General features: G+C 46.0%; 2 protein-coding genes across 2 annotated transcripts in view; both read right to left on the bottom strand.

Moving 5' to 3' along the window:
- HAGHL (hydroxyacylglutathione hydrolase like) overlaps nt 1–24,018 on the bottom strand; it is a 301,833-nt gene that overhangs the window by 202,867 nt on the left and 74,948 nt on the right. The window lies entirely within an intron of this gene.
- On the bottom strand, nt 370–23,186 carry MSLN (mesothelin). The gene is given in 28 exon segments (XM_075718233.1): nt 370–464; nt 1,188–1,377; nt 1,987–2,081; nt 2,723–2,850; nt 3,423–3,556; nt 3,786–3,932; nt 4,756–4,940; nt 5,179–5,290; nt 5,756–5,846; nt 6,616–6,806; nt 6,920–7,049; nt 7,655–7,740; nt 8,081–8,201; nt 9,083–9,132; nt 9,286–9,432; nt 10,483–10,653; nt 10,759–10,974; nt 11,282–11,453; nt 11,880–12,001; nt 12,641–12,771; nt 13,480–13,571; nt 13,807–13,982; nt 14,214–14,375; nt 15,440–15,524; nt 16,313–16,340; nt 16,452–16,479; nt 17,075–17,115; nt 23,132–23,186. Coding segments are annotated over 28 exon segments (3,381 nt in total).

Here is a 24,018-nt window from a genome sequence, read left to right as displayed (position 1 = left end):
CAGAACAGCCAATTTGCTCACCCTTAAACCCACCAGGGTGGTGCAGTAAAATATTGACATGGGTTGTGTTGCAGCAACATGGCTGGGCCTTACCTGGGCATGGTCTGTACAAAAGGCAAAGATCCTGCTCTGAAGAGTCTGAAACCTTCCCTTCTGACAGAGCACTTTTTTTTTCTTTGTTTTGTTTTGTTTTTTTTTAATGATTTGAAAGAGAAAAGTACCTACAGGTGAACCCTGGGCTGCATAACAGTTGCCTGCTAGCACTGAGCATCCCCTCACCCCCGAGGCGTGGCTGTGCCTGACAGGCCTCCTCGGACCAGGTCACAGGCTAGTCGCCCCCATCTTGCTTCCTCTTGAGGGAAGATTTTTTCAAGACAAGACCGACATCATCAGGAAACTGAGAAGCAGAGCAGGCAGGAGGTGGAGTGTCATGGCCGCTGTACCCAGAGAGGCCGAGGATGGTCCTAGAAGAAAAGGAGTGGGTATCAGTGCAAAGAAATCAATGACTGAACTGCTCCCCCATGGGGGAGAACATCTCTTTATGCCACACCCAGGGAAGATCTTTGGCTTTCTGACCGGTAAATAGCCACCCTTAACAGGGCCACCAAGTCATAGCCCAAACCCAACACACAGCAGAGGAGGAAGCTCTGGAAGTGCTCACTCAGTCGAGATGTTCAGCCAGCAAGGATGCTCTCAGTGGGATTACAGGATTGCTTCTCATCTTGGACCTGGAATTTGCTCTGCAAGGCTTAAGGCTCCTCGGCAGAACCGAACTCACTGCCCCTTGACACCAGGAGGCGAAGGGAGGAGGTGAGCACTGCCCGATGCGTTTTATTGGGGCTGGGTGGATGGGTAGTGACAAGTGCCACTGGAAGGGGTCTGCAGCAGCCCAGATCAAGAGCCTCTGCTCTCTTAGCACAAAAGCAGCCAGCAGGGCTTTCCAGGGCCTTGGCACAAGGACTGATGAGAGCAGGAGCAGAGCTGTCTGGCAGCGCTGCCCAAGGCCACCGCTCGCTTGAGCAAGGCCCTGACTCAGGGCCCCAGGAGCTACAGCAGCTTGGTGCACTCACTTCTCTTTCACAGACAACCGAAAGCACCCTGCTTCCACGAGGCACTTGTTCTCCTTGCTGTAACCCAAAAATAAGTATTTAAAGCACAACAATCAGAGGTCCTAACATACTACGTACACTGAAATTTGGGCACGAGAATGTTCATGTAGCCTTCTTGTGTTCCCCCAGTGAGCCCAATATGCAGTTGATCCAGTTCTGATTGTTTCTGCACTTGGACCCACTCCCAGATGGGAGACGTGTTCTGCCATTTCTTCAGATCTCCAAGATTCACCCCCAGCAAGCCCCGAACCTCAGAAGGTGTCAGGCTCTAGGAGAAATCAAAGAGCAAGAATTACAGATGTAAATGCAGGAATGGAAACAATACCTCTGACCAAGGAACCGATGAGGTTTCTATTAGCAGAAGAACAAGGAGGACAAATTTCTCGTGAGTGGGTTTCACTTGGGACACTCTTGCCTTAGGTAAGGGGAATGAACACAATGGTTCCTCAAAGCCTGTTTCTGTTGCCCTCTGATGACAAGTCTCCTACACCCAAGGGGGGCCCAGTTCCTGCCCAGGGCACTGGGCTTTCTTCCAAAATTGATTATATTACTGCTAACACCGTTGTTAAAAGATTTGTCACATAGTGACAGATTTGGGCTGTAGTCCAGTGGACGCCTGTCCCCTGCTCCTGCCACTACTGCTGTGAGAGCCTGCTCTAAAGAAATTCCCCAGCTAAGACTGGCTAAGCATCCATGTATGACTCCAATTTACATTTTGAAAGATGTTTCAGGCCAGTTCTCCACTTTCTACTGATCTAGCATCATTCTGAATTTGATGGAGTGACTCCTGATTTACACAAATGGACAATGCAACCAAAACCAACTACTTAGCATGATATGAATGCAAGGAGTCAAATAATTTCAAGATTCAGCTCACCATCAGAGAGTCTCTCCTTAACTTCGCCAAAGTACTAACTTTCATGTTCACGTTGTCCCGGCTTAGAGCTCTGAGATCCACACCAGGAGCACCCCCTGGGACCCAAAAGAGAAAGCGTATCAATGCATAGAGGCCAGCCCTCAAATGAGCAGTGTCATGTATCTGTGTAAGCTGGAGCTATAACGATGTCTCCAAAATTTATTAGGCTGGGGGTGCTAACAGGGTGAGTTCCAACTGCAAAAGATATGGATGCTACTTCATTTTATTGGGAAGTATTATTGTATTGGCCATTAAACCAATCTGTGACAATGCCACACACTAGACAGAGGGGTAAGAAGAATTTGCTCAGGCTGCGAATAAATTCTTGGCTTAACGGGGGCGGGGCGGGGTGAAACCAACCAAAACTATGTTTTGTGACATGGAGAACAGTTGTGAGATAAGCGTTAAGCATTAGCAGCTTGATTTTTCATGGATCTAGCAGATCTTACCCATCCCAAAAGTCATGAGTTTGATTTTCCCTGGGATAGTCTGACAATTGATTTGGGCAACTTTAAGTCAGGTACAGAATCTTTCAAGAATATTTTAGGCCATCTACAAGTGGGAAGAGACCCAAACTCTCCAAAACTTTTAACAACTTGGCTTTGAAAATCCCCATATCTTAGATGGTATTTGATACCTATTCAGTCTCTGGCTAAGACCTCTCTCTTTCCCCATAACATACTGTTCTTTCACATACCTAAATACGGTTCAATAAGCTCATAGTAAGCAGATGAATAGGGCTGGTCTGAGAAAGCACGTTTTGCTTTAGCATATAGGATGTCTTTCGTAAGCTGTGAACAGGCTGAAGGGTTCAGAGATGCCAGTCTGCAGAAAAATGAAGATTTAAGGAGAGAAAAGTTTTCAGTATCTTAAACCTGAACAAATTTTGAACTATTACGAGTACCTCTCTGGGACTGTCTACAAAGGACAGGTTACCCCCTCTCCCCAGTAGACAGAAGAGGTATGGAAAGAAGCTACGTGAAAAAAAAAATGGCTCAGTCTCCTGCTGAAAATGGTATGTCTTCTAAGTTACAATGGCTCTGATGGTGCATGATAAGTTTATGTATTAGCAAAGATATAACTATTTAATTAATTTAATTTAGCAGCCTTTCAAAGGAATTTAAATTAAATTTAATTAACTCTCTTTTGCCTCTAGATAAAAGCGTGCATGCAGACCACATCTGTTGTCAGCTGAGGTGCAATAAAGAGAGTTTGATTGCAAAACTGAGCCCTTCCTGGCAGGATGGAGAACAGAAGGCTTTTAAACCTAGACACAGAGCAGGTACTAAGTTGATTCCTAGATTTCCTTTCACTGAGCGGAGAGAAAAACAAAACTGCACTTGCCAATGGGAAAGCGCTTTTGCAAGAAGCCAAGAGCATCACAGTATTTGACTCACTTCAAGCTGTCGGGGTCTATCATATTCAACTCAACCTCGTTTAGAAGGCACACGTATTTTGTACCAATTGCGTTCAGGGCAGTGACATTCAAGGCATTTCCCAAGCCAACGTATCGTTTAATCATTGCAGAAGCCTAGAAGCACATTTAATTTTTTCAAAAGTTAACTTGAATCAGAATTTGTGTTTTCATCCTCAAAAAACCAAATGCAGTAATTACAAAAATAAGATTGAATCATTTCAAATCTATTTGTTTGGACCTCAAAGATGGGCCAATCATCTCCGAACCCACTAAGCTAGTCCTAACCCAGCAGCTCCCAAACCAGGAAGCAAACATGGGCAGGAAAGCAAATCCAAATCCTCACCTGATCATCAGGGGGCTGACTGTTTAGCAATACGGCCAGTGTGTCAGCTGAAGTTATCTTCCATTTGGAAACATCCTCAGGGGTGACGAAAGAAATGAGAGAGCCCAGTTCACGGAGCAGACTTTCAGGATACCCATCAGGATATGTCTGTGGAAAGACCATTGTTACTGCTATGAACACTCATTATCATGCCTGTGCTTAAGAACTTACGCTCTTTGCAAAATTAATGTGGAAAAGCCCAAAAGGTCTGCAAGGAATAAGAAACCAAAGCCAGTGAGATTCCGTGAGTCCATCTGTCCTTTTTCTGCTTGACAGCTCAGGCAAGCAGGCCCCGGGGGAAGGAACAAAACCTGAAGCACTGTGAACTGACTCAACCCGAGTGGGCTGCATGCCTTGCAGTGGTGCGGCTAATCAAATACTGGGCTTCCCTAGCACAGCACAGCCGGCAGGTCAAGGGAAGCGATTATTCCCCTCCATTTGGCTGGCACTTGCAAGACCCCATCTGGATACTACGTCCAGTTTTGGGCTCCCTGGTAGAAGAAAGACTTTGACAAAGTCTAGCAAAGACTAGCAAGTCTAGCAGAGGGCCACGCTGGTCAGGGGCGCAGAAGCACACACATACAAAGTGAAGCAGTGGGAATGAGGGAGCCGAGTTCTTTAGTCTGATGGAGAGAAGATTAGGTGAGGATTTTATCACCATCTTCAACTATCTAATGGGAGATTATATGGCGGGTGGAGCCACGCTACTCTTCTCAGAGGTGCACAGTGAAGGGATAAGGGCCAACAGGCAATGAAAATTCTGATTAGATATTAAAAAATACCTGTTTTCACAATAAAGGTGGCCAAACATTGGAAGAGGAGCCCAGAGAGATGGTGGAGTCTCAGTCCTTGGAGATACTTAAACTCAACTGGACAAGTCTCTGAGCAATCTCATCAGCAAATAATTTGACATTCTTCAGTCTAGCATTACCTCATCCAGATTCCTCTTCAGCACAGCTAATTGCTGAACAGTGAAGGGGTAGGTCAGTATCTGAGAGAGGTGATTCTCCAGAGAGACATTCTGCAGGCAAGCATGTAACTCTTCAGGTTCGTAGTAAATAGGCATCAAGTCATCGTTAAGAACCTCCTTTGTTACCTGCTTGTCAGGTGGGCAACCTGTTGAAGTGATTATCAAATGTGCTCAGTGTTAAATCCTTTTGCTTCAAGCTTTGAACACTCCCTTGCTGAAGATGGACAGGTATGCAAAATTATGCTTCCACCCTCCCCCTGGGCGACCTATCACCAAGCATTTCATAGTTCAACTTGGACATACTCAGGGAGACCCCCAAGCACTAGGGTCAGCCCTGATACTAGGGGGAATGCTGCCATTACGGATCAGAGAAAGGTCCCATACCGTCAGCACGCTTATGCCTAGTAGGCAGGAGTTCTTTGACAACAGTGGCCAGCTGTTCCTTTGACAGAGGTGAATCGTGTGCAAGGTTTTTCAGCCAAAGAATTAAAGCATTCTGCAAAGAAAATGTTTCGTCAGGGCAATATTGCAATCTTGGGCGTATCACCAGTGTAAGAAGTCACTGCTCACACAGAAAAGAAAACTGCTGCTATAATCCTAGAGACCTTTCCTTGGTGACCCAAAGGCAAATTTCTAAAATGCTTAAACTCCATCATATCCCACGGCCCATAAATGATTTTACCTCCTCACAAAGCGCTGTATATAGTTCCTACTGCTTTCCACCTCTGGTACTCTTCTGACAGTTAGAGGAAGAGGATGACAGTGATCTAGATTTGCAGTTCCAGGCTGTCAGCTTGATCAACCCTCACTTCTCATAGACCATCCATCCCTGTTGGCACCACGCTTTTAGATGAAGACACTACTGAAAACATACTGGCTGAACAACCCCCATCACACTTCTTCCATACTGCAGGACCTAGGAGTGCTCCCCAAACTCCCCACACCTCTATGAATAACCCACCTTGGGGATCTTCTGCAAGATGCTGTGATCAAATACAGGAATCAATCCACTGAGCTCCTTCAAGGTAAAAGCTGACCACGCTACAGGAGGCCTGCATACAAAAATTAGCAGGGATCAGCTTTCGAGGAAGAACAAAAAAAAAAACCTCAAACCACCCACCTTAAAAGCTGCCAGGATTATATCCTTGTAACACCTGAAGTTAAGAAATTACAAGACTTAAATCCTAAAACTTCTTGATCACTTCCTGTTACACAAAACTTCATTCCACCAGAGCAAGTGTTAGTAACATGAAAAAGCAAAGCTGGATGGGAAAAATGGCATTTAACAAATACATTATTTTCTTAAGCATGAAACCCAAAGAATATCTGTCGCTTACTATCACCCAATTCAGTACCAAGATCTCAGGGCATTTGACACAGGAAGGGAAAATATTTTGCCTCCCTGGATGATGTCTCTTAGCTATAGCCAGGAATTTATCAAGCATCTGTGAGTTTGACAGATAGAAGCAGAATGTTTTCTGAAAGTCAATGGCTGACAAACAGCTAGAGCCCACCTTGTATTCATCAGGACAGTCTCAGAGAAGTTTCATTAATGAAAAACAGACCAGAGGAAAGACTTTTATAACTAGAGCAGGTGAGACACAGAAATGACAATATATTTTTCAGTGGAATTCCAGCCAAACTTTTAATCGGAAAGAAGTTCAAATAAAACAATGAGAAAAGCCCAATGTGAAATTCAAAAGCAACGAATTATTCAAGTTTTTGATCAAGCTGGTTGGCTGGAGTTCACTCATGTCTTAACAGGACAATGATTTTGTTTAAGGGAACTGTTTTGCCGATGCCCAGAAGAAAAATTCATACCCAAATGTAGTGTTACCACTGCTGATGACACTCCTAATAGCTTCTTCTTGATCAGGCAGGAAAGACTCACACTGGCTTAATTGCTTCAGCAAATTCCCACCAGAACTTCTAATGTATTCTCCACCCAGGTCACAGACCAGACGTCCCAGAATCCCGGCATTTTCCTCATTTACTTGTGTGCCAGGAATTTTCTGAAGCAATACAAGACAAAGGCATTAAATAGAACCGGATGCCACTGTAGAAGAGCATTCTTGAACTCCAAGGTCTCCCCAGCCTTGTGCAGAGCTGTCCCCTGACCACGTACCAAACATGCTAAAGCCTCCGAGAGCAGCCATTTCCGCTGAGACGACTCTCTTTGCAGAACATCAAGATTTGCTTTCCCAATATTAGCAATGTACTGCCTACAGCTTCCTGTCGCTGCATAGTCTGAAGGACTAGAAAGACAAATACTCCATGAATTCTAGTGAATGATATCAAACAGTTGGTCAGGTTCAAGGCTGTTCAACATATACTGTGTCCAGTATAACATCTTCCACATCTGCAGACTAAACGCTATGCAGTTGTTCTTCCCAAAGATTCTAGTCCACATTTTTTAATAATTCATTTTCACTTCAAGGAATCTACTGTGAGGCTCAGCTTAAAATTGTTCAAGATTTGGATACAGAACGACAGTGGGTAGCTACTGAAAAAAAGAAATCCATTCTACTGTCTGTTTTCTTTGATGTTGTAAGGGAAAAGCACATTCACAGAGGCCAGAAAGTACTAAAACTGCATACTGGTTTCATATCCAAACAGATATATTTAAAAACAGCTTCATACCATTTATATTAATATGACAGATGGTTGAATCTGAAAGGATCTTAAAACCCTTTCGAAAGCTTTTTGCAATCTGATTTTTTCCCCCCACCGCAAGGAGGCCTGAACAAGTTTGAAGTCTACATCAAACATGAACTAGTCACCTCCAGCTAGGTTATAAAGTTATACCTCCCTTTCCCCACTAAGTACTAAGGCAACAACATGAAAACCATAGCACAGTTACCTTAAAAACAGCAACAGGTCTTTAGGATAGCTATCTAAATCCTTAGGAATCCCATGCAGTGTCACCATCGTCACTAAGCAACTCAGCTGAAAGAACACCATAGTTTACATCAAAGAAAGAAGGCAGCATGAAAACATAAGAAAAAAATAAAACAAAAATAAAAATTTTAATCTGCTCCTCCAAAGTAAGGAAAAAAAAAAAAAAAAGACGACTGAAATCAAAGGTTTTGGTTCCTGAGAAACCTAGCCAACCAGGTTTTGACTTCTCCTCCCTTTAGGGAAATTTGGAACTATGAGATGGAGACCCAGGACCAGTTACATTTGTTCTAGTTCCTTAAGCTGAAAGTGTTTTTGTTCTTGCTGAACAATCCTCATTTCTATCTTCATGACAACATCAAACACAGCATTTTGAAATATGGGAACTGACCTGGTCTTCTCCTAGCTTGACATTCTTCTTCTTCATGACTTTGGCCAGCTCCCGAAGTCTTTCTGCTTCCATCTCATTGGCAGCTGCACACGTGAAGCCTTGGAGGACTGACTGGGAAAGCCTGAACATTTACAGAAAGCAAATCAGAGGGACAAGGACTTCAGGAGAAAATTCAGTGCTGATCTCCCACGTATATAATGACAAATACAGCAAGCATAAATCTCCCCCATTCTCAGAGCTTAATGCTCTCCAAACTCCATCCCCTCAAAATTGCTAGTCTTGACCTATGAGGGAGATCAAGAAGCCATCACTGGTCAAATAAACATCATCTAGAGACTTGTACTGGAAGTGGAAATGCAGGGACTTCCACCCCAAGTAGTATTGCTGTATCTTGATTTACAGGATCATCTCATCCCTGTGTTTTCAGCACATACCACACATTGAAAGTGAAATGGAGTTGTGCAGATCCTCATCACTGAGCATAGTTTGCACAGCCTGGGATAGCTCAGGGAGAAGTCCTTAAAACTTCAACTGCTTTCTATATGGAAAAGCTTCTACTGTGAGATCAGCAGGATGCTGATGACTCCATTGTTCTTCCAGATATATATCACGGTTTTCATAATTTTTCATCTCAGATACAAGAGCTGACAAAAGACGTGTATCAACCGTGCTAAATTTAATCCCTGGAATAGCACTGTGGAAGACTCACATATTCTCCAATTAGAAACACCTTCCAGAGAGGCAGTCAGAAGCAAGGTTCCAGGTGCAGTCTGAGCCAGCAGCATCGTTTTAGAAAGCAAGTGTGGCTTATGGGTACATTTTGCAGCTGACACCCTGCTAAATCTTGATGCTACATGCCTATGTTTGGGCTTGCATGATATTTCCCATCTGTCGCTATGGCTCGAATATGGTGGGTCTGCCACACGTACCAAAAGAAACACGGAAATTGCAATCAAAGCAAACACAAACATGGAAAATGGAAGGAGAGAAGAAAAACGCTACCTGCTGAAGTCAGGCTCTGCCTTTATCGCATCACTGAAAAACACGGCAGCCTGTGAAGCAAAGCCAGAGTGTCAATGGTTTATCATGCTCTTCTGCAACATTCACCTGTATTTTCAGACAGATTTGCAGAGCGGACTCATGGCTCTGTAGAGTCCAAGGCTGACACTGAGGTGTCAGAAGGACACAAGCCACTAGCATATTACCTGTTCTCGGGTCCACACTTTACTGTTGAGATCCTGAATATTGGGCTTCTCTTCCCCAAAAACAAGCAATGATTTTGGAACGTAACTGGCCAGAGCATCAGGGATATATTTAACCAGGTCAGCGGGGTGGCCTACACTGGAGGAGATCTTTAAATAAAAAAAAAAAAAAACCAAACCAAAAAAACTCTATCATTCAAACACTGCAGCTAAAATAAACAATTGCTGGAGAAGGAAGGACAAACTGGAAAGAAGCCAGGCAAAATCCCCTGCTGATCATCTGGGCACTTCTCAGAGACCTAACACTACCAAATATTTCCTGTTTGACATATCCATCAGACTAGGAGAGCTGCTTGGAGCTAGTACCTGGGGACTTGATGAATGGGAACGATTCGTTCTCTTACCAGTTTCCCACCTCCTGACTTTATGCCCTAAAAAGTTTTTAACGGGCCAGAAAGGAGGGACTCATCTTTCCTCTCTGCCAACCCAAACAATGTCTCAACTTCCCGAAGGCACATTGCAAAACAATCCTGTGGTGAACGAGATGTTATTTCCCTGATGCTTCACACAGAGCTCTGGCAGCCCCATTGCCCCAGGACATGCTGTAGGCAGGGCCTCTGGTGCCAAACACAGGTCAGAGTATTTCCTACCAGAGGGAGGATGAATAACAACAAACTTGACTGCTACACATGCAACTTGAAGGCTAAAGTCAGGGCAAGAAAAAAAAAAAAAAAAAAAGACAGAGAGGTGTCCAAATCCTACACAATCGCATGGGGGGATGAAATAGCGCACTGCTGAAGGATCAGTCTAGCCTAAAAGGGACTTTCTAAGCCGCTTTCATTCTCAGATGTTCTCACTCCAAACCATGATGATATCCTTTCTTTGAGAACACCTTTTCAAGTCAGTGGGGAGTAGTTTCTAGGACCACCCCGTAAAACAACTGTCTCTTCCGCTCCCATTCCCAAGAGGCTTGGCAGGACTCACTGGCTGGCCACCAAGGATATCTGCACAGGCACAGTGATAGGGACTTGAGATGCTTGTCCTGGTGCACACTATTTAGCAGTGACAAATACCCCCAAGGGAATGCTGTCTGGGCGTGCAGGTATGTGTCAATGCCTGGCCCCAGGTAACCAGTGTTCTTAGCTGTGAGTCACTGGAGTATTGCTAATCTGTGACGCCCGAAGAGAAAATCAACTTCACCTTTTCCACAAATGTCATTTTCAGGGCAGAGGGCAGGGTCACCATTTGCTGAACAAACTCAGGCAACTTAATGGCTTCCAAGATGACTTCTGGAGACAGACTTCGAAGTGTGCTGCTGTTGAGGCCAGCCACCAAGCTCCCTAGCTTTGCCAGGCTCTGTCCATCCACGATCTGAAAGGTAACGCATGAGGCATGATACATGAAGGGCCAAATGTCATGTGCTGGCAGGTAGCTATACCAGGTGTGAAGTGCATTTGTGCACCTTATCCTTTGTACCTGATAGCCAGAGCTGAGCAGTTTGTTGATAATAGTGCTGGACTGCTCAGCGTTCCAGCCACGAACTTTACCCAGGGCAGGAATAGATGCTTCAAGGTCTTTATCACTGATGCCATTTTCAATGTCGGATACGGACAGCCCAAGCACAGCCTGGCCCAATGCATGCAGGATGGCAGGAGGGAAATGCTCAAACTTTCTCACCAAAGAGGATGCAACCTGAAAAGGTCCCACACAGACAGAAAAGTCAGTCAGCGGAGCAATGACATGAGCCTATTGGATCCTGCAGCCTTTAGGTGCCTTAAATCACTGGACTTTCTGCCTCAAACTTGTGTGATGAAGCCTGTTGATGGACTGCCTCCACCCACCAAGAGTTTTCAGATTATGAAACACCAGCCAGATGCCACAATAAAAAAAGAAAGTTGACCTACAGGAGTGTACGCAAGAGGAGGCACGAGAGTTGAACCCTCACAAATTTTGTCTGGGTGAATGAAGAATGGAGTCGTGGGGCTGGACAGGAGATTACCTGCAGTTCCTCTGTTGTCAGGGAGGAGGGAGCGCTCTCTCTAGTTATTCCTCTGTGTGTCAGGTTCAATGGGCAGTTCTTACTGATCCTCTGGGCCAAGCTCAAAGCGTCATCTCTGCTCAGGTTGCTCACTGCCGAGGGGCTCAGGTAGCAAACAAATCTGTCTGGGAGACTGCAGGTGGGAGACAAGGAGGAGAGGTTGCCAGTATGATAGACAGTGGCTCTATCAGATCTTTCCTCTTTTTCCAAAGGATGCTCTTTTCCAGTGCACGTTTCCCCTGATCATTTTAGCTCTACCAATGCTGATGCTCCGCTTACAGAGAGCAGTGCTGTGTCATGCAAAACTGCAAAAACATGCAAGATGCACTGCTGGTCATTAGCTGGTGGCTGGCGCTGCATGACAGTAATTTCCCAAGATTCGTAACTTGTGGTCTGGCCCTCCCCAAGATCAAGCGCAACGCAATTATTTGAGGAACAGAAAAATGCTTTAAAGGTTTCACGGAAACAGCCATCAGAATCACCACTCAGCAAACTTGCGCTAAGTCACAGCACCATGCTAAACCGTAAGTCAGGTAGGAAGTCAGGTCAGGTCCTGTACCTCGATAAGGGAAAACCAGGGCCTGAGGTCAGTAGCCAGGTATAGTACACCGCCGTCTCCCGAAGCAAGGTGAGGTTGCTGATCATCTGTATATTGACTGGATCCCTGGCAAATTTTTGAAGCTGAGGGTGTTGACATAAGGGAAAAAAAAAAGAAAAAAAAAAAAGAAAATTAGATGGATACTTTAATCCTGACAGTCACTTGGGACAGTTTGAACAACCCTCACTTCAAGCAGTAAGGGTTTTTTCACCTGGCTTTAAAGTTGGGAGGAAATTTATTTTTTGTTTTTAAGTAATACACTGGGACCTTGTTTTATTTATCTTTGCAGTCCAAGGGCATGGGAAGCCTCTCGCTCTATGACTGCTGTGAGGCACAAAGGTGGGAGAGCTGCTGAAGGATGTGGCCCTGCCCCTACAGCACCGCTCACACGTGCGGGCCTGGTACGGTCATTCACTAAACCAGGCCCAGACATCGGTCCAGTCTTGAGATAAAGTTTGGGTTTGCTCCTCTTGTTGACTCCAGTTCGCTTTCTGCAGAACCACTTATGTGAAACCAACTTCTGTGCAAGTGCCTCATCACAAGAAATCATGATGGGGGGAAAAATAAGAACTGAAGTGACTGTTCACTATAAATAAAGAGAAATGTTCCTGCTAGCAGCATCTCCATGAATTCTGGTCAGGGCAGGAAGACAACGTCCATCCCAGGCACAGAGTATTTTGCACACTGCAGATTCTTCATCACCAAGATGAGCCTGCACTTACTGTTGGTTCGTCACCAAAACGCTGCAGGTCTCCAACAGCAGCATGCTCCAAAAAGGATCCAAGATAGTTTTTAAACCAAGCAGTGGAATTCAGACCTGGAACGGCTGCACTGTAGCATTTCTGGTTTGATCCTGCAAAACAGGCAGACACCATAACACTACAGACTCGCACTGTATCAGGAAATCAGTGGAGATTGGAGATTTCCAATTGTGGGACAGGCTTCAGTCTATCAGAGAACTCAGTCAGCAGAGAGCTCCCTAGGTGCCTCTGATCACACATTATGCTCAAATCGCGTGTTTGCGCATTCAGATTACAAACGCGCATGGGACAGCATAGATGCCTCATTCTTTCACAACCCTCCAAATATTTCATCACCAGTCTCTTTCTTCCTCCCTTAAAATCTGCCAAAAAACTTTTTGCAGGACACTACATTTTTGCATGCAAGCTACTGCCTGGAGACAGGGGAGCGTCTTACCTGGGTTCCCTTTCTGAGCTAACTTCTGAGCTGAATTCTTTAGCTCTCAGAACCAAACCCTGCACCATTCTTTCACAACAAAAGCAGTAAATGCCATTTGCACAGGATGTAAGTCAACATAGGACTGACTGTGTTGATTTATAAAAATGCTGGATTAATAAAGCCTTGAGGCAGGGAAATGATTCCTGATACCACTTATAACTGTCATATTCCCAGCCTATTTCCACTGAAGAGACAATACAAATTCACCAAAAAAAGAAAATCTGTGAGGCCTCAGCCCCGTAACAGATTGCAGCTAATGTTGTAGCATACATCAGTGGCTTAAAGCATTCTGTTGTTTCTTAAAGAAAATCAAGTCATTTACCATCCTGGATGAGATAGTCTTTGATTCCGGCGTAAAGATTCCTCTGTTCTTCCACTGGAAGGTCAGAATATATGCCATTCAGGACATCGACTCTAAAGATGGGTAAGAAAGGCAGACACCTCAAACACAGATGGAGTCAGACCTGGCAGATTCTCACAGAAACATCTGTTACTTTAAGACCTGGGGGCTGCACTGCCAATCCTGCGCTACTGCTTTGGAAACACAGCGCTAGCAGGGTTTAGCCCCTTGCTTTGGGAGGCTGGAGTAAGGGCCCCTTTCCTATCTCAGCAACACGGGACTGAAACAACGTTTGTGTTCAGCACTTACATCGTCTGAAATGTCTCACAAGTCACGTTTTTGGCATGGAGGCAAGCAAAGACCTTGGGCTCAACCAGGAATGGCTGAAGCCCCTCATGGACCCACTGAGACAAAATGGGTGGGCTGTTAATATCAGGTACTTGCAACATCTTCTCCCACAGGCCATTAATGAAGATCGTGTTCCACTCGAGAGAAAGAGGCACGTGAGAAAACTGCAGGCAAGAGATGAGAAGAAACACATCAATTCAGGTGAATATGGCCTTCTAAATAAACATTAACATAAATCCATGTGAAGCTGAACATTACAAACGGAATCACCCCTAGCAATAATCCCTTCTCTGGTAATGTTAATTAACAACGCCTTCCACTGGCATTAATGTCACAGGTGAACAAATAGTTGGATATGTGATACCCACCTGCTGGCTGAACATAGTCAGAGCAGCTACAAGCTTCTTGGCATCATATTTGGAAAAGAATAGAACGGAGTATTCCGGATCCATAGCACTGGCAGGTTTAGGAGTAAGGCAAGAATATAAGGATATGAGAAAATCATCCTGAAGGTCCTGGAGCCAAGCACTCTGAAAAAGAAATGGGAAATCCATGCAGAGATAAAGGGTGTGTCATATTTAGAGATGCTGCATAATGCAACCTCCTTCAGGCCTGCTTCACTAGCTCACCTACACGTGAGCATTCGGCACTGTAAGGTGAGGAAACCTGTTGACAGAGGAGCCAAAAGAAAGTCCAACTTGAAGCAAATCTAAACTTGTTCCAGTTCCAAATGCTGGATCCTTCTGTTACCTAATCTGTGCTCCCCCCAAGCAAATAGTGGCTTTAAAAAACTTTATTCAAAATGGTTTCCCACCAAAAAAAAAAAAAAGGCTGGGGGGGAAACTTCCATAAGAAATTTCCTCATTCCAGGAACATTCTTCACAATTAAAAAAAAACCCAAACAAAAAACCCCACCAACAAATACCTGAAGAAATTACATCTTTTTGTTAGAAACATTTATGGGAAAACACAAATCTTTGTCAATTCAATTGCAATTAGTCACAGCGCAGCAACTTAGAGCTAATGACAAAATCAGGAAGGAAGTAAACCCGACATATTCCAGATGACATTTTCCACGCTGCAACCACTTTTTATTGTGCTCAGAAGTGGTTTACCCCGATGGACCAGGGTTACTCTCATGCAGAGATTTGTTTCAACACTATGATGCCCGTTTCTAAGAGCCAATTTATTATGGAAATCTCCTTTGTCCCGCTTTCTCATGTGAGAGATTTGGAAAAGACAGCATCCTCCACTTCCACAGACAGCCCCAGAAAGCCCTCCGTGGTGGTGTAGCCGCTCCTGAGCCTCATAGAATCATAGAATTTTAGGTTGGAAAATGCAGAGCACGTGTTGCCTGGGAAGCTGACATTGCCACAGCTCAGTGCTCTGGATGGTCCCCCTGTCCCTGTGTGTTTGACCCCATCCCTTCTCTCAGTCTTGTGAGAGAAACCTCGACAACCCAGAGCCAAGCCGGCACAGGGCTTTAGCCACTCCATTCACAGCTGAAAGTGGGACTGTTTTCAAGATAGAAATGGCATTATTGTCAAGGAAAACAAAAAACACTAGCTCATGGAAAGAAGGGGACTGCCGTTACCTGCGCACAGGCGTATTGACCAAAAGTGAGGTTGCAGGGGGAAGCTTGGCCATGGGCTATCTCAAGAAGCACTTCCTGGCTGACACTGGTGAGGAAGAAGCAAAGACATCACCTCCATGCCAGCTGCCCCAGACCTGCAGCAGCTGGGGGCAGAACTGGCTGGCACCCCGTCAGCAATGCATCTGCAAACCCAGGCATAGAACACAGCTGCCCGAGCCCAGGCAGCCAAAGGCGTGTGAATGCCCCTGACCACATGCTTTTATTCACCAAAGTTTTGTTCATCTGCAGCAGGGACAGCTCTTAGCTACTCCCCTGTAAAGGGTCCAGCCCACCCATTAAAGAGCAGGAGCAATGCCAGGCAGCCCTAACAACAAGGCACAGCCCACATAACAAATACAGAAGAACAAACAAACAACAGATGATGAGAATCATTTGCTGGCACCATTCAGAAGCAGGGAGAGAGTACTTAAAAACTGTTGACCCTTAGGTAGAAATCCAGTTCAATGAAGACTTGAAGTGGACCTGTTGGGAGTCTTAGGCCCCTACCACTAGCCAAGCTAAGCTCAGCACCAACGTCAAGGCTCTCAGAGCAGTAAATCCCCACCGTGTCAGGCTGGCTGACGCAGCAGGGGCTTGCCCTGCCTTTCTTTGTCCTGCACAGACACAAGAGCCCCAGGAAGGCATTTTCCCTTCACTGTTTCAACGAGCACAACTAGAGCCCTCCCCACCCACAGGCAACCCTGGGATTTTGTGGGGAGAAAGATGCTACACCTGGTTTCAGAGGCTTCCTGCTACCCGAAGCGACATCCCCAACAAACCAGGCTCACTCCCAAGGAAAATGTTGCCAAGATAATTTGCTGATGGTTCACATACCTTTTCACTGAAGCACACACGTCAGATTCTGATTTCCCCAAAAAGAGAGAGAGACAAAGATAAAGGAACTGTGATAGGAATATGTATACAGAACCATGTCTGAATCTTCCTTATAGAGATTACTTGGCAAGAAACTCACCATTGACAGGGGAGCTGGAGCACTGCACCTGGAGAAAGAGAGAAAAGAGATGATCTTATCATGCAGCTACAATGGTAGCACAACATTATTTGTGATCACTGCATACAGACAAGCATGTTAGCTGCAACCATTTGTGCTCGGATCTGGCCTGAAAACACACAAGTGCCTAGATCCAGAGCTTGCATCTTGCCATGCTAGGTAGTTGCCGTCTGCAAAATCCATATCAGCACTGGCTCTGTGCATCAAACAGCTGGAAAAGTTCAGAGTTATGCGAGTCCTCCCATCGCTCAGGCATGAGGGCTGATGGGATGGACTGTTCTCCTGATGATCCAAGTGTGGTCGATGGGTGTCACCTTCACTGAACCGTCTGCTGCCGTGCTTGCACTGAAGCCCTGCAAAGACCTGGAGAAGCCATCCGCACTCCACTGGCTGCTTGGGAGACAGGAAGGGGAAGGGCACTTACCATCCACCTCCATGCTCAACACACTAGATCTGGCTTGTAGCAATTGATTCCCATCGATGCACTGCTACCAGGAAGGGGCCCACACTGACCGCCAACCCACACGCATTTTGCAAGTAAAGACATGGATGATAAGTATTTTAAACACACAAGTTTGCCTTACCAGATATGTCCCAGCAGAAGTTGCAGCAGCTACCTGCCAACCTGGAAGACAACATGCCATGATTTTAGCAGCAAATCCAGGACAAAGCTCATTCCCACACTCCAGTCCCTGTCTGGCTTAACAGACCCTGAGCATCGCTCATCGCACTACGTTATTTTATTCCTCATTCTTGACAGCATTTCACAGAATCATTTCTGTCAGACCCTTCTGCTGTTTTCTCTTTGACTTTGTGACAGCCGACTGGGTGAGCAGACATGAGGTACTCCTATCCACTCTGGGTCAGTCCGGCAGAGGACAGAAACACGGTGCCTTAGATGACATGAAGGATTGCATGCATCTCTGTCCCCAAAGAGGAAAAGGCAGGGAAAGGGGCAGAAACACCACTCTGGGGACAGTCCTTGCCTCCAGGACTTCCTTGCCCAGTATTCCTTGTGCACCATGGCCAGCCCATGGTCACCGATCAGCACGGGAGGCCAGGCTCACCATGCTTATAATTCCATGATGCTTTTAGCTTTGCAGCTTCTACTTGTTTCTTACAGTGTTCACATCAACATGTTAATTGCAGCCAAGCCTGTATTGTATTTCATACATTTTTCCTGCTTAGTCCTCAACTGGATTAAAATCACCCTAGGCTGCAGAACCGCACACCACACAGGTAACGCCAGTGTAAAGCCAGAGATGGGGATTTACTGAAAGAAGTCAACCTGTGACTGCTGGCTCTTGGCAGGTCTGTGCAAGCCCTCCACTCATCTATTCCTTGTTTCCCAACTTTTACATTGTTCCTGATGGCAACTTGCATCTCCTCTGCCAATGCTGTGAAGCTAGAAAGGTAGTGAAATGCAAGCTTAGGAAACCAGTAACAACACACACACACTCAAATCTCCCTGACATTAGTATTATTTACTTCAGCTTAAGAGCCTGCCAAGCTCAGCATCCCCTGTGTACAGAACAAAGGGGAAGGTAGAGACTTGCCACTAGTTTCTGACAGAACAAGTACTACATGAAATGAGAGGCAGGGAGAGGGAGAAGGCAATGGTTAGAGGCTTCTGAGGTTACGCTGGCAGGCTGATTGTCACAAATTGCTAGCACTGAATCACTGCACAGTTGTTTTTGTCAGTGTGTTTCTCTAATGGCACACTCGGGACTCGGTTGGTCAGCACTGTCACCTTCACCCATCTCCTGGGGCAGCTGTGCCCGACCTCAGCCCGCAGCAAGGCACCAGGGCCCTGCAGAGCTGTCTGCCGCAGCCATCCCTCGCCGCACTTGCCCACCACCATACAGCATGCCCAGTTTGCACCATTCTCCTCCCACCCCTTTAGCTACGTCCTTTGACCCATCTCGGCGCGTGGCAGACCACAGCAAGCCCAGCTGCCCTGCAGCCCAGAGTACCCCCGCTTCCCCGCAAGCCTTGTTCATCTGCTCAGGGAGTAACACAGTGCTGAAAGCTTGGCAGTTATCTCGCAGCAGGGAGAACGCCACCAACCTCAGTGACTTTGTATCAGGCACTACAGCTGACAGGAGGCTGAAGTGGCTATAGAGATCACCTCCACCCATGTCTCATCTCCTGGACTCATGGACCAGCTAGCCCAGGGCTGCCTGAGCAGTGCCCAGTAGGCACACAGAGGTGCAGCAGAGTTCAGGTTCAGCACGATTGCTCCACGGCTTTAAAGCATCAGTGACTCCTAGCCCTCATACCCCGCTGGGCAAAGCACGGTCAGAATTGGTGTTATCTACAAATATTTGGTCAGAAGTGACTTATGGAAGGAACGTGGAGGAGCTGAGCCCCAAAACCAAAACACAGAAGCAACCTCCTGTGGTTCCTCCACACCATATGGCTAAGGGACTGGGCTAGGCTGGCCCAGGGCAGTGTCAGTCAAACCTACGGTGAGATTTGGGCACAGAAATCAACAGGATGGGAGACCCTTATCGCTGAACTGTGATGGGGAAGAAGAGGAGGAGGAAGGTAGCAGCTTTCCTGGGTGCGGATGCCCAATGACCTGCATTAGGAAGGGGATTATAAAATAGCTTGTAGGGATGGATGAGAGGAGTCCTGAATTAGTATAACCACTTTTTTGATTACTAACTGCTACACCATTTTAATAATTTAATTAATGGAGAATTGTCACTAAGTAACAGACAAAGAAAACATACCCATACCTGGCCAAATGCAGCGCTTTCCTCTAAACTTCACTCCTAGAGAAACTCCCGAAAGGGTTACCAAAATCATAACCAAGAGTTCAGTGCCAGAGACTGGCCCCGAGGCCACACTTCCCTGCTTGCAGACAAAGTCGGGCTGTTTCCACCATGACCATCACTCCCTGCTCACCTCAGGACTGGACCTTGGAAACATCCAGCCAAGCCCTCTGGCCCCTCTCTTGGAAAGCTCTTTCACCTATGTTTAACTTTAAGCATGGAAATTGTCCCATTGACTCGAAACAGCAGTGTTCAGAAACACCCACAGAGGGAGGAGGAGGAAGAGGAAGGGTGGCTTCTCACTCTGCAAGATCAGAGAGGACCCCAACCTACTATCACAAAAACCCTCATTGTATGGCAATAAATCCTTCATCTCACAACATCACAACAAAGGCTACGGACTCAGCTCATGTCATGAACCACCTAAGATATGTGCACATCACTCTGGGAGCAATACCCTTCCAAAACACCGCTTTCACTCCCATGTTTTGTCAGTGCACAGGCACGCCAGGCTGCGGTGAAGCCTTCCATAACAGAAGAGACCGTCTCCTTCACCCACGGATGCTGTGCTGTTCACGGCTCACCTGCTCTCCACAGTCCCTCCTTCTCCACGAGGGCAATCGTGTGCCACGAGGTTGCTGAGCACTGCCTGGTCTCAGAAGCACTGCTTCTTTACAAGGCTATTCCCATTGACAGTGTGGCACCACTACGCTTAGATCTGCTGTCCTTCCCTTTCAGAAACCTGCTTAGGGACTCTCAGAAACTTGTGCTTGCTTCTTTCTCTCTTTGATCCCTCCCCAAAAGGGCAGCACGTGCAAGCTGTTGGATGCAACTTCTCTACAAGCTCAGCACGTTTCTGATATTCTGCCTTTCCTCCATCTCCAGTTATCTAGGGCATTTACAGAAGATGATGGGTAGGTGGATGGGGGCAAGCATAGCCCAAAGAAACAGAAGGATTTCCCATGACTGCACGCTGAGCCAGCGGCCAACATGAGAACACACCACCAAAATTACTGACCTGCCAGACTTAAAAGCAATTTTGTTAAGAGTCAGTAACTTCTACAAGCATCCTGTGTACTTCTGCTGGACAGAGACATCCCTCCCTGTCCAGGATGTTAATAGAAAACTGGAAAAATCACATTTTCAGCAGGGTGTCCGTAATACATTGGTCAGTTTTGAACAGCAACAACTGCTTAATTAAAGAAATAAAGAAAAGAAGTTACCCATTTATTTGTTTTCATTCCTTTAGTACTGATAACTAAGCCTACTGCAGAGAAAATGATGGTCCCTTTACGTAGCTGGTCCCCAGCCGGTGGCTCATTAGCTTGTTTGTAATGTTACAAGTTCATGTTCTATTGTCATCAATGTTCACTGCAAACATGATCTCAAGTCTGACGAGGAAGGAAGAATAAAGTGCTGACACTTTCTGAATGAAACAAAGACCCTGCTCTGGAATCCCTTACTACCAAAAAAACAGAAGGAGGGAAAGCAGGGGCATATAGAGATAACCAGATTCAGCTAAGATTACTTCTTAAGTGCTTTCCCAGAGAGACCTGAATATGCCAACAAAAAGAGCAGTGAGCAGACAGCTCTGCAATGGCAGAAGGAAAATTAATTCCAATTTTGTCTTTCCACTCTGTTTATTACAAAATCTAAGACATTTTGGTTCACAGATACAATAACAAACAAGCATAACTAAAGGCTGGGGATTTAGAGCAACCACCAACGTAACTTTCAATGGTCTTTCAGCACAATTTTCCCTTTTGAGGATTATCTCAACTACGGCTGGTGGTAAGGAAAATCCTCCCAGGACACTGATCACCCTCACAGTAATACTCACCAACCAAAAGGAGAAAGCCCAGCCCTGGGAGTAAAGGCGACATTTCTGCAAAGGTCTTCAGAGCGCCCATACGTGCAAGGAATCACCTTATTTCAGCCAAGAAAAGTCAAACAAGAATAACACTTAATTGCAAAACCAAACTCAGAGTAGGAAAGTTAAAAGGTGACTGTCTCGCAAGTAAACCAACACATGCCAACACCCTTCACAAAACCTATCTGAAACTAGACCCAAAGCACACAGAAAACTACGGAGGGTCCGCTATGCCTGGGAAAGCACGGAGTTGCACGCAGAGAATTCAGCGTTAGTTAAGCTAGATTCCCTGCTACTGATGCCCTGAAGTCAGCAGGCTCCCCTCTGGCAGAGGAGGAGAAGAGGTTGCACAACCCTGCTCGGATCGTTACCTGTGGCACTTACCTCCAAGCCGCTAGCCGCTGGGCACTTAGTCTGCAGGGCTACGATCCATAGAGGGCTGCTTTTCACGGAGCAAACTAGGGTGTGTCTCTGGCTTCTGAAAACTGCATCTGAAATTACAGGATAGATTTGGAACACTGGACACACCTGTAAGCTCTTGAGAGCACAAACGTTTAGCGGTACAAATAAATGTGTGTTATTTGTTAATGCTTGTCATTCCTAGGATACAGCAGGAAACACGGAGCCCGAAGCGAGGCTGTATGGAGTCAGCAGGACGAGAGCAGAGAAGAGGTGCATTCCCTCCCTGCCCTGCACAGGACATGTTTCCATTTACAGGAGGCAACAAAAATAAAGCTCCCAGGACAGAGCTACTCTAAGACCACCTTCCTCTAGAAACTAAAGAAATGTTTGTCATCAGGAAATTTTGCTTCAGTGGAGCTTGAAATGTTTGGCCCTTTTCTTGAAATTTCTGCTTACCCCAGTCGTCTCCGCCTGGGAAGCCCCAAAGAGAAATACATGGCAGCTCCTCTGCGGGCCAGACAGCCCATTTTCAGATCACAGGTATGGAACTGGGAACTCTGCTCCAGGCTCAGCAAAGTCAATCACTGAAACACAGAGCTCACCCCTCAGGACAGAGGAATCAGGATAGCTGAAATCAAAAAATGCAGCCCTGCAATAGGATTAAAAGGCTAGGATCGGTGCAGGCAAATCCCACAGCATGGCCATCTGTCTTATTTCCTTGCTGAACCTTTGCTTGCTGAGGTGCTCAGGGGTGCTCATGGCACACTGGCCTCATGCCAAGGTGCCCAGCATCTGCACCCAAGTGCCATGTGGGCTCTCGCACCAGCACCCACTGCAGCAGCTCGTTAGCACTCGCAAGCACCACAGCAATAAGACCACTGAGCAGGGATATTATTATCCAACGGCTCCAGAACCGTAATTCCAGAGATCCCTGTCTCCCTATCACCAGAAGTGGCCTTTCTCTCAACAAACTTTCATTTGTTTCCTTGCTGCAAAGTTCCTAGGACATAACTTTATGGGCTTTCCAATTCCTGCAGGCTGCTCTATTTTAAAAACTGAACAACATTCTTACAAAAGAGATCACATTTGGTTTTAAGGGGTCTTTATGCAGTAACTGCATGCTGCAGGAGCTGAGGAATGGGTTTGCCCTGCTCCTTCCTCGGCTGAATCACACGTGGTGGTGTTCCCCATGATCTCCCTGGACCTGTACATCAGCAATCGGGGGGTCTGGTTTTGACTGAACTTGTGTTCTCCCCAAGCTAATGGTCAGCCTAGAAGCACTTCAGCAAGGAAAACTTGGCAAGCATAATCCGCAAGAATAAAAGTGAGACCTGCGGCAGATTCTAACAAGGGATGGATATTAAATTATCTTCCACCCATTTCAGACCTCGTTTCCCCTTGGATCTGAGCCCCCAAGTCACTAAGAAATTGCCCCCACAGTAACTATCTCAATCTCTCTGGATGCAGCAGAGTTATTTCGCATCCTCAGATTTGAAAATCTTTGTTTGGTCACTTTATTGATGCTTTTCAAGAGAAGGTTTTTTCTGTAAGCCAGTTATGTCCCAGGCTTAGGCTTGCCCCATCATGCCCACCTATAACTCGTGTTCGTGGCAACGCCGAGTAAAAGCCGGTGTTGACTCGCAACATCACCGCGTACCCAAGCCCCGTCTCTCTCCACGCTCCCAGTTTTCTTACCACACTTAACATGTTTATCTGCTATTTTGGAACTAGTGCAACACTGAGTCATAAATGTAGTATGTCAGAAGTGCAGAGGATGCCCAATGTGAAAGTGACTCTCATCAACACCCATCCTCAGCTACCCAAATCTATATAAACTTGAAATGTATCATTTTGTAAAAAGTCAGATTCGTGGACTCCTAGTTCAAAGCAAGAAGCCTCTTCTCCAGGAAATCCAAATGAGGTGTCTTTGAGAGGGATGGGAGATCCTTCAATCAGGTTTCAAATAGCAAAGTTTTCACTATCTTGCACCTTTTGGAAACAGGACACTGCAAGCAGGCTGTCCATGATGGAGGGTCAGACAGGCATGTGTTGCTGGGGAGCCCTGGACCTGCTGCTGGACAAACTGTGGGTCCACGTAAGAGTCAACCAAGAAAGCAACAAAGACCATACAGCACAGCAGGCCTCTACCATCTGCAGTCAGACCTGTGGCTCTTCCCTAGGGCATCATCAAGAGGTGAAATGCAAGAACAGGACAGATCTGAAAAGCAGAAAAAACAACAGTGAGCCTTGGCCAGGGATGAGGAAACCAGGAGAAGGGGTAACCAGAGTGTCAGGATTTTCTGCTCATGTCAGCCAGGAAGTCATGCATACCTAAAAGGTGTGCAGAGCAACCCTCTTATAGGGAGAGAAAACAGAGTTCACAAAGGCAAGGAGGAACTTTCATCTATAAACAAACCAATAAGTTTTCTTAGTTCTGTTCACAGGGTGGCCGAGCAGAAGCATCCAGTACCTGCCATTT

The sequence above is a fragment of the Pelecanus crispus genome, chromosome 11 (genome assembly GCF_030463565.1).
Source record: "Pelecanus crispus isolate bPelCri1 chromosome 11, bPelCri1.pri, whole genome shotgun sequence".
Classification (NCBI taxonomy): domain Eukaryota; kingdom Metazoa; phylum Chordata; class Aves; order Pelecaniformes; family Pelecanidae; genus Pelecanus; species Pelecanus crispus.
This window is presented reverse-complemented; position numbering and strand designations above follow the sequence as displayed.